The sequence below is a fragment of the Tenrec ecaudatus genome, chromosome 3, assembly GCF_050624435.1.
Source record: "Tenrec ecaudatus isolate mTenEca1 chromosome 3, mTenEca1.hap1, whole genome shotgun sequence".
NCBI lineage: Eukaryota > Metazoa > Chordata > Mammalia > Afrosoricida > Tenrecidae > Tenrec > Tenrec ecaudatus.
This window is the reverse complement of record NC_134532.1, coordinates 70,620,423-70,637,418: the sequence shown is the minus strand read 5'-3', so window position 1 is coordinate 70,637,418 and position 16,996 is coordinate 70,620,423. Positions and strand designations below refer to the sequence as shown.

Genomic DNA, 16,996 nt, shown 5'->3' with positions numbered 1-16,996 from the left:
CCTTGCAAACAGTCTGATACTGTTAGAAAAGAAATTATGACGTGTCTTTGTCTGGTAGACATGTTCTGTGCATGAGTGTTACTGAAAGTTTTGCCTTATCACTAGTCCCACTGCTTGTGTAAATAAGTGCCCAGTCACTTAAGCGTTTAATCTGTACAAGTTGACAATTCGCATATTTTGGTCTAAAAATCCCGCCTATATATGTATAATTTCCTTTTCTCAATGATCTTTTAAATTCTATAGCACCATTGGCTAAATTAATGACACTATCAATAGAATCACTTTACGGGATGATTTATAAAATGCTAATGATAGAGGGTCTGTAAAATGAACCAGAGACATATATAAGGCACAGATTATGTGAACCGATTGGGGCTCACACTTGGTTCTAGCCCCAATCTAGGAACGAGGTGCTCCTATGGCATGGACCTGCTCAGGGCTCACCCTCATGAAGAAAGCACTGAAGATATAAGTGCTACAGGAAAGTGTGATGAAGAAGCATGGTAGTGCTTGACTACCAGCAAGATTAGTTCTTCAAGATTGTCTTCAAACAAGCAGCCGGCTAGGTGAGGTCAACTAAGTCGACATGGAAGAAGCACACCAGCCTGTGTGCACAAGGAGACAATTGCTACAATTACTCAAGTTTATACACCAACTACTACCAACTTCTGTCATCTGAAATTGGTCAAACGCAAAATCATGATGCCTTGATAGTTACACGTGAGTGAATGAAAATGTTGGGAACAGACAAGAAGGATCATAAGTTGGAAAATATGGCCGTGGTGATATAGTTGAGGAGCCCATGACAGATTTTGGAAGACCAACAACTTATTCACTACAAGCACCTTTTATTAAGTAGACAGTGACTATACACATATACACAAGCCACTGCCTGTCCATCACTTTGTCGTACTGTGTTGTCTTGTGTATGGCTGTGATGCTGGAAGCTATGTCACTGTTATTTCAAAATATCAGCAAGGTGACCCAAGTGAACAGGTTTCAGCAGAGCTTCCCGCCTAGGAACTAGTTTGCTCCATGAAAATGGAACAGGCTGTCTGCCGCAGAGGAAGCGCCATTGAAAATCCTATGGACCGCACGGACACATTGTCAGCTACTGCAAAGCTAATGAGCAGAAGCAGAACACTGAGAGAGAGTGTCAAAAGATGAACCTCACAGGTCAGAAGACACTCCAAATATGCCTGAAGAAGAGCTGCTTCTCAAATCATGTCGACCATTAAGACGCGAATGGAGGAAAGCCTTCGGGGCCTTCATTTGCTAAGGGGCGTGTCTCAAAATGAGAAGAAACATCAATTAATCATTGGAACATCAATGTACAAAGCATGAATCTAGGAAAACTTGGAGTTGCAAACAAATTAAAATGAACTGGAACACTTAAAGGTTGATATTTTAGATGTTAGTAAGCTGAAATGGACTAGTATTCCATTTTGAATCAGAAAATCATATGGTTTACTGTGCAGGGAATGTCACAAGAGGAATGAAATTGCATTCAGCATCTAAAAAGACATCTCAGAATCTATCTTGAAGCACAATGCTGTGGTAGGAATATATCTATCTGCCTTCAAGAAAATCCAAGCAATAAAGCCAGTACTCAGATTTATGCACCTACCAGTAATGGTAGTGATACAGAAATTTAAGTTCTCTACCAACCTCTTCAGTCTGAAATTGATTAAACATGCAATCAAAACACATTAATAATTATTGGTCATTGGAATGCAAAAGTTGGAAACAAAGAGTAAAGAACAGCATTTGGAAAGTATGGTCTCGGTGACAGAAACTAAGCTGGAGATTACATGACAGAATTTTGCAAGACCAATGACTTCTTCATCACAAATACCCTTTTTATTTATGGACATCTCCAGAGGGAAGACACAGAAACCAGGCTGACTAAGTATGTGGGAAGAGACAATGGAGAAAAAATATCAACTGCAGAACAGACCATCAACTTGCCCACATGGAAGTTCAGACTGGAGTTGACAAAATGAAAATACATCTGAGAGCCAAAATACAACCTTTGGTCTATTCACCCAAACATTGAGACCAGCTCAAGAATAGATGTGAGGCATTAAACACTAATGACAGAAGACCTGATGAGCTCTGAGGACATCAAGAACATCACACATGAAGAAAGCAAAAGGCTATTAAAAAGACAGGAAAGAAAGAAAAGATCCTGAAACTTGCTCTTAATTGTAAAGTAACTGTAAGGCAAATGTTAAAGGGACCCTGTTGGTATGGTGGGAACCTGTTCTGCTGCTAACTGCAAGGTCAGCAGTTTGAAACCACCAGCCGCTCCAAAAGAAAATGGTAAGGCTTTCTATTCTCATAAAGTTACAGTTCTACCCTGCTCTATAAGGTTGGTTTCAGTGTTTGGTTTGGGAAGGCAAATGGACAAGAGGATGAAATCAAAGAGCCGAACAGAAAATTTCAAACGGCAGCTTGAGAAGACAAAGTAAATTATTATACTGACATATGCAAAGACCTAGAGTTACAAAAACACACACGAAGAACATGCTCAGCATATCTTAAACTGAAAGAACTCAAAAAGGAATTCAAGCCTTGGGTGACAAGATTGAAAGGTTTTTCAATTTCTCAAGATTGAGGATAGGCAAAATATTGAATGACGTAAACAAACAAACGCAAACTCACTGCCATCAAGTCAACGCCAACTCATCATGACCCTACAAGACGGGGTAGAACTGCTCCTGTGTTTCCTAGGCTGCACCTCTTGACAGGAGTAGAAAGCGCCAGTGTTGTCCCTTGAAGCAGCTAGTTGTTGCAAACTGCACACCTCTCAGTCAGCAGCCCAATGTGTAACCACCACACAAACAGAGCGCCTCACTGAATGCAGCAAACGAAGATGGAAGGAATACAAAATCACTGTGCTAAATAGAACAAGTCGGCATTCCATCATTTCAAGAGGTAACATAAGAGCAAGAGCCAATGGTGTTGAAGGAAGATGTCCAAGCTGCACTAAAAGCATCAGCCAAAAACAAGGCTCTAGGAATCGATGGAACACCAACTGAAATGTTTGAACCAGCTAAGGAAGCACTCATTCCAAGCACTCACTGCCAGGAAGTTTGAAGTCAGCTACCTGGCCAACGACCTGGAAGCGACTCATATTTGTACCAATTCCAAAGAAAGGTAGCCTTACAGTACAATGTCAATGATATCAAGGGAAGTAAAATTTTGTTGAAGATCAACCCCCAACAGCAGTAGCAGTACGTTGATAGGGAGCTGCCAGAGGTTCTAGCAGGGCACAAAAGAGCCATGGAATAAGGGATATCATTGCTGATGTCAGACAGATCTTGGTTCAAAGCAGAGAATACCAGAGAGATGTTTATTTGTATTTCATCAACAATGCCAAGACATTCAACTGTGTAGATTATAACACACTATGGCTGCATTGGGAAGAATGGGAATTCCAGAACACTTCATTGTGCTCATAAAGAACTTGTACATGGATCAAGATGCAGTTGTGCAAACAGAATAAGGGAATACAGCAGTTAAAAATCAAGAAAGATGTGCATCAGGCATGCGTCTTCTCACTGTACTTGTTCAATCTGTATGCTGAGCAATAATCTGAGAATCTGGATTCTATGAAGATGAATGGGACATCAGGATTATAGGAAAACTAAAAAACAAAACCCCTCAAACTCACCGCCACTGAGTCTGGTAGTTATAGAATTTTTTGTCGAGTTGAGGATTAAGAGTGAAGAAATGGAGTCTAGGCTGTCAATCAGGTCATAGCCATTGAGGCCTCTGTGTGGGCATGGCCTTCTCCTGTGGATTCTGGGAATTCCTGTATTTCCTCTTTGGAGGCCGGAGACACACTCTTTCTCTGTTCACTGCCTGAGAGATGCTCTACTGACAAGACACATGGCACTACGCTGATAGATCCTCTGCCCTGGGAATTGGAGGAGCCGCGTGGTGACCCCTCCCAGCACTGAGATGCTTCTACCGCCACTGAATCCACAAGACTTTGCTCCCACTGGCCTGTGAGCTTCCTGCATTCGGCGTCACTGCATGTGTTTCATGAGTCTGAAGAGGACTTTTTTTTTTTTAATCATTTTATTAGGGGCTCTTACAACTCTTATCACATTCCATTCATACATCAATTGTGTAAAGTGCATTTGTACATTCACTGCTCTGAAGAGGACTTTATAGATTGGTATCAGACATATGGGCTAATATTGGACTAATGGACTTGCTCTGCGCTGGGATGTTTTCTCAATATTCAACTGCTCTGCTCTTGTATATACAGCTCTTTCCTATACACCTGAGTGTCCATGAATTTGTTTCTATAGTCTACCCAGACTAACACACAGAGTCAACACCAACTCATAGTGATACTATAGGACAAGACAGATCTGTCCCTGTGCATTTCCAAGACTATAACTCTTTATGGGAGTAGAAAGCCCTGTCTTTCTCCCGACTGTGGCTGGTGGTTTTGAACTGCTGCCCTTGTGGATCGCAGCCCAGTGTGTAATCACTGTACCACCAGGGCTCCTGTTATTAGAGGAAAGCTTATTAAAAACCTATGATATGCAGATGACATGACCTTGCTTGCTGAAAGTGAGGAGAACTTAAAGTACTTACTGCTGAAGATCAAGGATTGTAACTCAATGTAAAGAAGGCCCCAAACCGCACAATTGGACCGATACGTAGCATCATGACATGGAAAAATGATTGAAGTTGTCCATAATCAATGGTCACAGAGGCAGAAATCAAGATATCAAACAACGCATTGTATTAGGTCCATTTCCTGCATAAGACCTCTTTAAAGTATTTGAAAAGCACGGATGTTCCTGAGGACTCAGGTGTGCCACACAAGTTATATTTTCAATGGCCTCATATGCATGTGAAAGTTGGACAATGAATAAGAAAGAATGAAGAAGAATTGATGAATTTGAACTATGATGCTGGCAAAGAATATTGCAAGAACGACGGACTGACAAACGAACAAACAAGTCTGTCTTAGAAGTAGTACAGCCAGAATGATTACACTGCGTCTCACGTGTTTTGGGCACGCTGTCCGGAAAGGCCAATCCCTGGAGCAGGATATTACCCTTGGTAAAGTAGAGGGGTAGGGTAGAGGAGGAAGGCCCTTGAGGAGATGGACTGATTACAGTAACGGCCTCAGACATAAGTACAATTGTCAGGATGGCAGAGGACTGGATGATGCTTCATTCTTTGGTACACATGGTTACGATGAGTCAGAACTTCCTGGACAGCACCTAACAAGAACAATACACATACACCTTACTGCACAGACGATACAGAATCACATCTACTCCATTTGTGAAAAGGAGGATGGAGACGCTCAAAGTCATCAGCCATAATAAGACCAAGTGCTGTCTGTGGAAAGGAACATCAATTGCCCATATGCAAGTTCAAGCTGAAGAATTTGAAGTTAAAATCCTTCTAAAATGAAGAAAACACCACACAAAAAATGACTTCATTAATGCATTCTACTAAATATTTTAAAGGAAATAATTTCAATTCTATATAAATTCTTGTAAAAATAGATGTAGGAACCCTTTCAACTAGGGTCACTGCTATAAAGTGATCAGCTAGATGGAACCAACGACAATCATGTCAATCTCTCCCAGACAACATTGCAAGAAGGAAAACTAAAAACTAGCATTGCCGATCAGTATACATACATACATACAAAAATTCATACCAAAATAGCAACTGAAATCCAGAAATATATAAAGATAATATATTATGACCAAGAGGGATTTATCCCCCAAATGCAGACTATTTCCATATTTGCAAACCAATAGACATAATATACATTACTTTAGACAGACTAATAAGAAAGCTTCAAGACAATATCAATAGCTGCTGAAAAAGTATTTTAAAAATTCATTAATCATAAAATCTACTGCTAATATAGTTAATGATGATACATTGAATGCTTTCCCATTAAATCATAAACAAAGCTAGGATGCCTATTCTCACTATTACTACTTAATATTGTACGAGAAGTCCTACTCAGTACAATAAGACAAATAAGTCCTACTCAGTACAATAAGGGTAAAAACGAGGAGATGACACTGCCTCTATTCACATATACAACATGACGATTTGCATAAAAATCCTAAGCATTCTACAAAAGAACTATTTGAACTAAGAAATGCTATAAAAAACAATTGAACACCACCCCAAACCATGAAATAACTATATATAAATTTAAAAAATAAGTATACTAAAGACCATATACCGATGAGATAAATTAAAGAAGACCTAAATAAATTTAAAGATACTGCATGCTTATGGATCAGAAGATTCAATACTATTAAGATGCTGATTTCACCTAAACATATCTATAGATTTCATGCAATCTCATTCAAAACCCCATCACGTTTTTGGTAGAAATCGGCAAACTGATTCAAATATTTTAATGGAAGCTAACACAGCAAAACAATACTGAAAACAATTAATGTTGGAAGTCTTTTACTATTTGATTTTAAGACTAAATATGAATATAGAGTTATCAGGATGACAAAATTATAGATACACATCACATATAATTGGGTAGGTAATAAATCAATGGATAGAGACATAAATTCACAGAGAAGAAAGTGTTCAGAAGTAGACACACACACATGGTTGGTTAGCTGATTTTCAACAAGTGTCAAAACACTGGAACATAGAAAGAATTAGCACTCATGTACAATGAAAGCTAACTCATACTTTACACCACATAAAAACAGCTCAAAATGGATCATAGAATAATGCAAATATAAAGCCTAAAACTATAAAATGTCTAGAAAGAGACATAGGAGGAAATCTTATGACCTTGAATTAAGAGGGGAAAAAATTCTTAAGAGAGGGCATAAAACCATACACGGTAAATGAAAAAAAATATTATACTAGATTTCATAAAAATGAAAAACTTCTACACTTCAAAAGAAATTTAGAAAAATGAAAGACATATCACAGACTGGGAGAAAATATTTGTGAAACGCATATTTGATCAAAGGAAGTTCAGGATATATGTAGACCTCTCAAACTCAGTAATTATATAATCAAGTTTTAAACAAGGGGAAAAATGCAAGTAAAAGATTTCGACACATCACCCAAAAAATATATAAGAATGGTAAATAAACACAAAAATGTAAATTAAAATCATGTTTCAAAAAAATCACTACACACCCATAAGAATAACAAACCCCCCAAAACCTGCCTAATCCAACTGCTGGCAAAGATAGAGAAACTACTAATTCCATATATTACTCATGGAAATGTAAAATTGTAGAACCAATTTGTTTAGAGTTCATTATAAAATTAAGCATACCTTTAACACACAATCCAGCAATTCCTAGCAAATACATTCCTATATATTTACCCAAATAGGGCATGTCCACACAAAAATCTGTTGTCAATATCATAGCAGCTTTATTTATAATCCCCCCAAATTAGAAACAACCTTGTACTAGTTTAAAAAATTTTTTTTAAGTCGCTTCAAAACTTAGCAATTAAAACCATCAAACACAGTATTTTTGTTTCTCTGGGGCAGAAACTCGGGAGTGGCTTACGATCTGGGTAGTTTTGGCTCAGAGTCTCTCCTAAGTTTTCAGTCAAATTGTCAGCTGGGGCACAGTCCTCTGAAGGCTGAACTGGGGCTGGGGGATCTGCTTCAAGGACAGCTTGCCCCCCTGACAACAGGCCTCAATCCCTCACTTGATTGTGGCAGGACGCCTCAGTTCCTCACTAGACATCTCTCCACAGGGCTGCTTATTTCCTCACTGAATGGTAGCTGACTCTTCTCACAGTGATCCCAGCAACTCTTCTCACAGTGATCCCAGCAAGAACCAAGCAGAAGCCACATTACTTTTTATGACCTAGTCTCAGAATCACATAACACCACGTCTGCCATGCTTTCCTCATCCCAGAGACCAACCCTGATGGAGTGTGCGAGAGGGATCTACAGAGGACACGCAAACAGGAGGCAGGAACCACTGATTGTTTTTGAACTTGGTTGCCACAAACCCAAGTGACCACTAAGCAGCGACTGCGTATGCAAACTGTGATACATGCATACAGTGGAATCATAATCAGCAATAAAAAGGAACAGTTGTTACATGCAACAGGACAGAAAACTGACATGTGCATTATATTAAAGAAGACCAGGGCAAAGGGACACAGAATAACTCACAGGTTGCCAAGGTATGGGGAGGGGATAAAAGACTGACACAAAAGGCACAAGGGAACTTTGGGGGATGATGGAAATATTATATTCTTTATTATAATATTGCTTACATTACTGTGTCTGTTAATCCAGGACACCTAGAAAAAGTGAGCTTTATTGGAATTTTCTGGTGGTGAGGCAACCATTTAAAAAATGATAACAGTTTCTCAACTGTAATAAATTTCTTTGATCTTGAGTTTGCTGACTGAAAATACCCATCGGATTCTGGGTAAGATGGATTTGAAAACCAAAAAAGATACAAACATACTTGGCTATATTTGTTTCCTAAGACTGCCATAATAAACAGGCCACAGCTGTGTAGTTACGATAGGTACGGAAGAAAGGCCACTTATCTCACACTATACAGGTTGAGGTACAGGCAGTCGGGTGTAGGGCAGGCCAAACCTAAGGATGAGCATGTCATTCCAACACAGAGACAGGAAAAGGGAGGAAAGTGGAGGGAGAAAAGGGTGGTGAAGAAAACTGATGGTGCCCACTATCCAAAGATATTGTGTGGAAGAAAAAAAAAAAGATTTACTATCTGGGGTCATAAAGGCTTGAAGGTAAACAAGAGGCCATCTAGCAGAGAAGCAACAAGCACACATGGAAGCACACCAGCCTGTGTGATCATGAGGTGTTGATGGGATCTGGTAACAGGCATCAGAAGACCCCAAACAAACAACCCCACCCCCAAAAGAAATTATATTGTTGAGAATGAGGGAGGTCGGAGCAGAGACTCAACCCCATCTGTAGACAATGATGCATAACACAGAACATGTATACACGTACAGTTAAGAGATAAGAACACACGACACACAGAATCCACGAAGAGGAATAGGAGTAGTGATACCATGAGAGTAGGGGGAAGGTGGGGAGGACAAGAAGGGGGAACATCAAAATGATCGACACATAGCCACACACACACCCAGGGGGATGAACAACAGAAACCAGGGGGAAAAGAGACAGCAGTAAGTATAAGATATGAAAATAATACTACTTTTTAATTTATCAAGGGGTCATAGGGTAGGAGATGGGAGGGAGGGTAAAAAAGAGGAGCTGATACCAAGGGCTCAAACACAAAGTAAATGTTCAGAAAATAATGATGGCAACAGATATACAAATATGCTCGATACAACTGATGCCTGGATTGAGAGCTGTAAGAGCCCCCAACAAACTGATCTTTCAATACAAAAAATTTTTTTTAGCTGTGTAGCTAAAAGCTGTTCTCTGAGTGTTGCAAACAGGTAAGCACCCAACTACGAACCCCTAAGAATGGCATCTTGAATCCATCCAGTGGCACTTGAGAAGGAGGAGCTGGTCATGTACTCCCTAAAGCTGACAGCATGGAGAACCCTACTGGGCGTAGTCCGCTCGCTCTCACACACAGGCAGTCATCAAGAGCCAGGATCAACTTGACCACAATAGGTTTGGCTTATGTTAGTGGCTTTTCTGCTTATCAGCATGTCGATGTTGCTTCTGTCAGAGCCATGTTCTTATGGGCCACTTGGGCGCAGTCAAAGTCATATCCATTTGTATGCACATATTACTATGTCAGCAGGTCCACCTAGACAAGATAGGCTGGACAAATAATGAGAGTGTGGGAGGTAGGGGAAGGGAGGAGGTGTCGCCCAACACAGGGACAAGGGAACAGCGAGTGGTTCAAAACCAGAGGAGGGAGGGAAGGGGAGGACTGGAAGGGAGTGACCAAGAGCAAGGTAACTGAGAGGAATTACTGAAACCAGAATGAAGGCTAAACATGGTAATGGGTCGGGAGGAAAGCGAAAGGAAATAGAGGAAAGGAGTAGGAGGCAAAGTGCATACAGAGAAGCCTAAATACAGACATGTACATAAGTAAATATATTTATGATTATGGGGGCAATAGATTTATGTTAGTAGGGTAGCAGATGGACATTGGGCCTCCTCATGCATAATCCCCCAATACAATAGCACCTCGCCCTGCTAAACAGCCATTGCAGGATACCCATCTTCCCGACATGATCACTGAAGACAGACGTGTGTGTAAGCAAATGTGGTGAAGAAAGCTGATGGTGCCCGGCTATCAAAAAGATATAGCATCTCGGGTCTTAAAGGCTTGAAGGCAAATAAGCGGCCATCTACCTCAGAAGCAACAAAGCCCACAGAGAAGAAGCACACGGCCTAAGCGAATACAAGGTGTGAATAGACCATGTAGCAGACACAAAGGAACAAAAACAATCATTGTGTGATCACCTTCCTCACATAATCGCTGAAGACGAAAGTGTGCATAAGCAAGTGTGGTGAAGAAGGCTGATGGTGCCCGGCTACTGAGAGATAAAGAGTCTGGGGACTTAAAGGCTTGAAAACAAACAAGCGACCATCTAGCCCAGAAGCAACAAAGCCCACACGGAAGCAGCACACCAACATAGGTGACCGTGAAGGACAGAGGAGACCAGGTCTCCAACAACAAAGGTGGGGTGGTGGTGAGAATCACATCACCGTGAAAGAGGGGGAGTGCATGATGGGGATCCAATGCCCACCTGTAGACAGCTGGACACCCCTTCCAGAGGGGTAGTGAGGAGGAGATGGGCCACTCAGGGTTCAGTGTAGCAACAATGAAACTCAAAACCTTCCTCTAGTTCCTGAACGCTTCCTCCCCTCCCAATCATCATGACCCCAATTCCACCTTGCCTTGCGGACCTGGTTATACCAGAGGATGTACAGCGGTGCAGTGGGGATCTGGAGGCACAGGGAATCTAGGACAGACGAACCCCTCAACACCAGCGGTGGGAGTGGCGACACCAGGAGGGAAGGGCGTGTAGAAAGGGAGAACCGATCTCGGAGATCTATGTATAACCTCCTCTCTGGGGGATGGGCAATGGGGAGGCGGGTAAGGGGAGACGCCGGGGAGTGTAAGATAAGATATAATAAGTATTTATAAACTATCAAGGGGCCAGGGGTGGGATTGGGGAGGGAGGGGGATGGGGGAAAAAAAGGGAAACCGAGCTGATTCCAGGAACCCAAGTGGAAGGTGAATTATGAGAATGACGAGTGCAACGAATGTATAAGGGTGCTTTGCTCATTTGATGTATGTACAGATTGTGATAAGAGCCTTATGAGCCCCAATAAAAAGATTAAAAAAAAAACCAGAAGCAATTTATCTTCTCGCTTTCCTGAAGGATGGAGTCTGAAATCACAATGTTGGCAGGGTCACACTCAGGCTGAAGGCTCAAGTGTTTGACACCAATTCCAATCTCGCCTCTATCATTCCATGGTCATTTTTCCCGTCTCCCCTGTAGCTGTGTCTCCAAAGTTAAGTCTCTTTAAAAGGACATCAGTCATCAGGTTAGGACGCAGCCTAAACCAATAAATATAACCCCGTCTTTATTTGATTGGACCTGCAAAATCCTTATTTCAAAACTTGGTCATTTACAGGTACCAAGGGTTTAGGACATCCTCAGATATTTTTAGAGGACATAATGGGCTCACAACACTGGCACACCCTACTCATTGTCTTGAACTCCAAGAATAAGGAGAAATTCTTAAGTGGTTGCAAAAAGAAATAACAAATTGCTCGGGGGGACGGGAGGGGCGGGGGAAGACAAGCATCTGCCTTCTTACCTGCAGCATGGCAAGAGTTGTTTTATTTTTAACTTTTTTGAGAAATAATAAATGCCAGAAAAGAATTCTACACCAATCATGAGTAAAAGACTTATTTGGGGATATGTAGTCACCCTGAAGTTCTATCAACTCACTTAACCCACCTAGTCAATAAGAAGACACTAAGTGAATCTTAGTAAAAATAGGAAAGGATGGAAAGGAAATCTTTTTGAGATATAAAGTCAAATCTGAATGAATATTAGTAAAGCAACTGGAAAGAGATATACCATCAATCAAAATCTAATGTATCAGAATTCAATTAAGGTACAACAACAACAACATTTAAAAAAAAGAATTTAAGTCAAGTCTAGTGTACAAGGAAACTTTAAGTAGCGGTTACATGGGGTTTTGTTTTATCTGTTTGTTTTTTACCTGGTTTGCAGGATGATAGTGACCAAACAGCTTGTGACCCAATTTCCCGTACTGTCCCAGTCCTTTCCAACTGCTTAGGATCAGCACCAGGAGGTGTCTTGTTTGGTGTGGTCATTTTCTAAATAGTCTATGTAGGAAAAAAACCAAACAAACATAAAATGCACGCCATACCAAGATTTGAGCATCTGCTCTTTACACAAAAGGTAAAAATGGAAATTTAATAGTCAAATAGATCATTCCCATCCCTTGATATCCTGATATGAATTATCTATTTCTTAAATGTAGTTCATCTGAGTCAGTGAGTGTAATTTTAAAATCTGGGAACTCAGTTTTGTTTTTGGAGCACTGCACACTATGAAACGCATTGTGTGCAAAGCAGTAGGGCACACTAGTGGAAAGAACACAAAAATTAGCATCAGTCTCGCCTTTAAATATTCTGGACTTTGAGCAGGTCTGGCCCTTAATTAGGAACCGTGGTGGCACAGTAGGTTACCCATTGGGCTGCTAACAGCAAGACTGGCAGTTGGAAATCACCACGTATAGAGTCTCGGGTACCCGCAGAGTCAGCTCTACTCTGTCCATTAGCGTCACTATGAATTAGAATGTACTGGTTGTCAGTGACTTTGGTTTGAGTTTTTGGCCTTTATTTATTTTCCCACCAAAGGGATTGCCTTGATGATTTATGACTCTATAAGGCTACACATTCTATAAATAAATTTCCTAATTCAAATTGAGTTTTTGCCATAGAAAAGTCACACTTCAATTCTTACTCCAGGTATATGTAAAAGTGCTCTCTGTTTTAAATTTCATTAAGTGATGCTGAGAAATATAACATCTCCCCACAAATTGTCAAAAGTCCTCATTTAAATGTGCTCTTTTAACACACTATATAATAAAGTCAGAAAACTGGCTTAAAAAATGAACTGACTACCTTTCACATCTTTTGTTAATCTCTATAAAAGTGAGAAGGGGGCGGCACAGAGAGACTCCTAAACAATGAATAATATGGCAAACTGCTGGTTGGATGGTGCAAAGTTCCAACTACCAACATCCTTCCAAAGACAAAACATTTATGCACAGCCATCGAGTCAGTTCTGACACCTTGCGTTCCTATAGGACAGAGTAGAACGGTCCCTTTTTGGTTTCCAAGACTTTCAATCTTAAAGGGGAGTAGACAGCCTCATCTTTCTCCCAAGAGTTGGTTTCGAACTGCTGACCTTGCTTTTAGTAGCCCAACCGGTAAGCCCACTTTGCCTTAGGGCTCCTTGTAGATAACGCATGTACCGGAAACCGACAACCTTATGCTATTAGCAAGTTGCCCCAATACTTTTCTAGATCATTTCCTTAACAGCTTTCAGTACTCAACTAACTCCTTAATCTTCACACAAGCACTTGATGCACATGGAATGGCATAGCCACTGTAGTAGACATTTTTCAAAGGGCAGAGAATACCAGCAATGTATTTACTGGATGAATGAATAAAGGAATAAATTCAGCTCCACCTGCAAGTCAAGGTCGGGGGTGAAACAATTAAACCTATAGCCACCATTACAAGCTGCAACGTCCTGTCATCTTTTTTTTTTTTTTAAACCATCTCTACCTTGCGGTACAATTCAACTGCCCGCCTTGGGACTGGACGCCACCAAGTGGGTAAAACACAGAACTGGGTGAAGAATCAATGACACAGTTCCGAGGAAGTTGCGAACATGGCTCGAAAGTCGCCCGAGCTAAGCTCTCTCGGTCCTAAGTGGACCTCTCTGGCGTGCTACACTTGGCAGTGGTTCGCTAAGTTTCCAACCTATTCGCGGCCCGCCGACCTTGAATGGACCCGACGCGTAAAAGGAGATTCAGGCTGGGGAGGAGCAGGCATTTGACGACGGGAGGGCTCGTCTCCACCCGGGGAGAAGCCCCGGCACTTACAGCTTCCCGGGCCGGTTTGCAGCGAGTCAGGCTTTTGAGGACGTCCTGCAGCTCCGCGCCACTCCCACTGCACTTTTCAGCACCGCCCGCGTCCAGCGAAGACGTTGTGGTCGCGGGAGAATGACGTCAGCCGCCGTGACCCACCCGCCCGCAGCTCCGCCTCCCGCGCTCCGGCGCACGCGCGTTAGGCTCCATGCCGCGCGCGAGGCGGCAGCTGGGCACCGCCATTTTGGCTGGTGGCCGTAAGAACACGCTGTGTGGCTCCCAAGTGCCGACGAGAACCGAGTTGGCCTCCACGCTCTCCTCCGGAAGGAAATCGTTTCCTTCAGGTACGTGAGCACACCGAGGTGGGTTGAATGTGAGCCGCCGCGTCTGGCCGTGAACGCCCGCCCCGCTCCGCCAGACTTTGTAGGCCTCTGGTGACGACGGCGGAGCCGGCCGTGGCGCGTGGCAGCGGGCTCCGTCGGAACAGCTGGCGCCGCCCTAGGTCGGGGGCGGTTGAGTGTCGGGGGAGGGGGGTTCCCAGCGAACGGCTCGGGGCGCCCGCCACCCGCTCAGGGCCGATGAGAGCGGACCTAGCTGTCAGGTCGGCGAGGAGTTCGCCCGCGCGTCCACTCGCGACTTCCCATCGCGTCCGCCGCGAGCCGGAGCCTCCGGAGCGGAACGCGGCCCCCGACCTGACAGCCGCTCGCCACCGCCCAGCTCCGGGCGGGCGCGCGCGTGGCCCTCGGCTCCCTCGGGCGGTCTGCCGGCCGGCCGGCGCGTGTGGAAACGACGGCCGGACGCCGCAGGTCCGGTTCTTCCGAGCCACGGCCGTGGACTGCAGTGGCAGTCGTTGCGCTTTCCCGCCGTGCTCTCCCACTTACAAGCCTGTGGCCTTTTTTTAAACCACCACCCCCCCCCGGACGTTTTTAGGGTTCGTGGCACTTTTCCCTTTGGTGATTGCCCCTTTGTAAATCTTCAGACCTTGAGAGCTAGGTTCGCGTCTTTAGTACGTGAAGTGCACGGCTCCTCTTGTTCCTATAGGAGCCTATTTTCGCTTTGGGGTGGGAAAATCCGCGGAGGAGGTGTAACTGTCAACACAACTTGTGCTTTTTCTTTTTTTAACCCTTTGCTGCACAGAACTAGTAAGTGCTCGGCATGGAGACTGATGGGCCATTTGCCTTGCAGTCATTTGTATCCTGAGAGTTTTCCTTCTATTCCGGACAGTAATCCTGGGATTAATCAGGGGAATTCTTAAGTTCATTTGGACCAAAGGTTTCCTTTTGTTAACTAAAAACGTGGTTCCCTCCTGTGACTTTTGTTTTTCTTTTTTTCTGTAGCCAGACCGTTTCGTGAAATTGTTTGGTGCAGGGAGCAAAAAAAGGAGACCGTATTTTAAGTGCCCCTGTAAAAAGCCTTGAATTTAAGGCTCAGAAATCAGAGGTGTACACCACTCCCAACTTGTGTTTTATAAGACTAATAACCTGCAATAAGCATAGCTTAGAATATTTTCACGTGATTTCAAGCCATCAGTTAAAACCAGTTGTTGCGGCCACTTTTAAAGTGCTTTCGTAAGACATTATAGTAATTATTAGAGGCTTCCACTGCAAAAATTGCTCCTTGTCTGCTCAACTCCCTCTTTTCCTCTCAGCTGGAAAATATGACCATGAAGGTCATTGTTTAAGTACCTATTTTGAAGAGATTTGTTTTTACATCCGAAATATTTTCAGGTCTTTGTTCCTGGGAATTTGTTACTGTAATCTTCCGCTCCAAGCTTTTCTGTGTTTGCCTTTCACATTGAAGGGGGGAAAGAATATCCCCTCCTCAACTCCTTGAAAGAAATAGAGAAAAATGATGGTGTCTGCTAGTTAATAATTTAGTTTTTATAAGCCACTTTCTTAACTATCTTGATATATTTTATTTTCTATAAAAAATCTATATTCACTTGATTATTTTTTAATCATTTCATTGGGGGCCGTGCTATTCTTACAATCCATACATACATCCATTGTGTCGAGCACATTTGTACATTAGTTACCATAATCATTCTCAAAACGTTTTCTTTCTACTTGATATCAGCTCCTCATTTGCCCCCTCCCCACCTTGCTCTTGCCCAGGGTAGTTTGTTTTTCTCTAAAAAGGCACTCCACATTTTAAAGAGTAATCAGTTTTATTTCTTTCGATAATGGGCTGCTAACCAGAGGGTCAGTAGTTCAAAACCACCAGCTGCTCCACAGAAGAAATGACACTTTCTGCTCCTATAAAAAAATTACAGGCTGGGAATTCCACAGGAGCGGTTCTACCCTATCATCTGAAAAACTCACTGACATGTAGTCAGTGCCAGCTCATAGCAACTCGATGGAACAAGGTCAAAGAGCCCCTTGAGTTTCTTTATAGGAGTGGAAGCACTCGCCTTTCTCCTGCCAGCTGCTGACCTTGCAGTTGGTAGCCCAATGTATAACCACTATACGACCAGCGCTCCCATGAGTCACAAACGATTTGATGACTATGAGTTTTGAGTTTGAACTTCTGTGAGACTTGAATGTCACCAGCTTTTTTAAACAAATAAAAGTGAACCTATTCATTAGTGTAACTATGTTTATCATATGAATATTTAGCTGATTTTTTTCTCTCCTTTTGGTTGGTGGTGATGTCCTTTAAGTTTTCAATACATAATTGAGTGAACACCTGTCACCATAACATTGGTAACTTCGAAAATACAAATTGTTATAACCCATAGGGAAATTATGTAATACCATATGTATTCTCATTCAATAAAAGTTTGGAACTTCTATGTCCTAGACACCAGACTGGCCACTCTAATGAGTAAGCAATGACTGCATTCTGTGCGAGTAGGGAGTACGTAATGCA

At 42.4% G+C, this 16,996-nt stretch overlaps 2 protein-coding genes across 5 annotated transcripts in view; one reads left to right on the top strand and one right to left on the bottom strand.

Moving 5' to 3' along the window:
- ANAPC10 (anaphase promoting complex subunit 10) overlaps positions 1-14,291 on the bottom strand; it is a 245,054-nt gene extending 230,763 nt beyond the window's left edge. For 2 of the 4 annotated variants that reach the window (XM_075543742.1, XM_075543741.1), the window contains exons 1-2: positions 14,144-14,291; positions 12,224-12,350 (exon numbers count right to left, since the gene is read on the bottom strand). In XM_075543742.1, coding sequence (XP_075399857.1) covers positions 12,224-12,338 — 115 coding nt within the window. In that variant the 5' untranslated portion in view covers positions 12,339-12,350; positions 14,144-14,291. Of the gene's footprint in view, positions 1-12,223; positions 12,351-14,040 lie in introns of all 4 variants that reach the window. The other 2 variants (XM_075543739.1, XM_075543740.1) reach the window with 2 other exon arrangements.
- Positions 14,292-14,312: 21 nt separating this feature from the next.
- Positions 14,313-16,996, top strand: part of ABCE1 (ATP binding cassette subfamily E member 1) — a 29,592-nt gene continuing 26,908 nt past the window's right edge. Inside the window, exon 1 of the mRNA XM_075543738.1 lies at positions 14,313-14,472. The gene's annotated coding sequence lies outside the window, so the exon portion shown is untranslated. The remainder of the gene's footprint in view (positions 14,473-16,996) is intronic.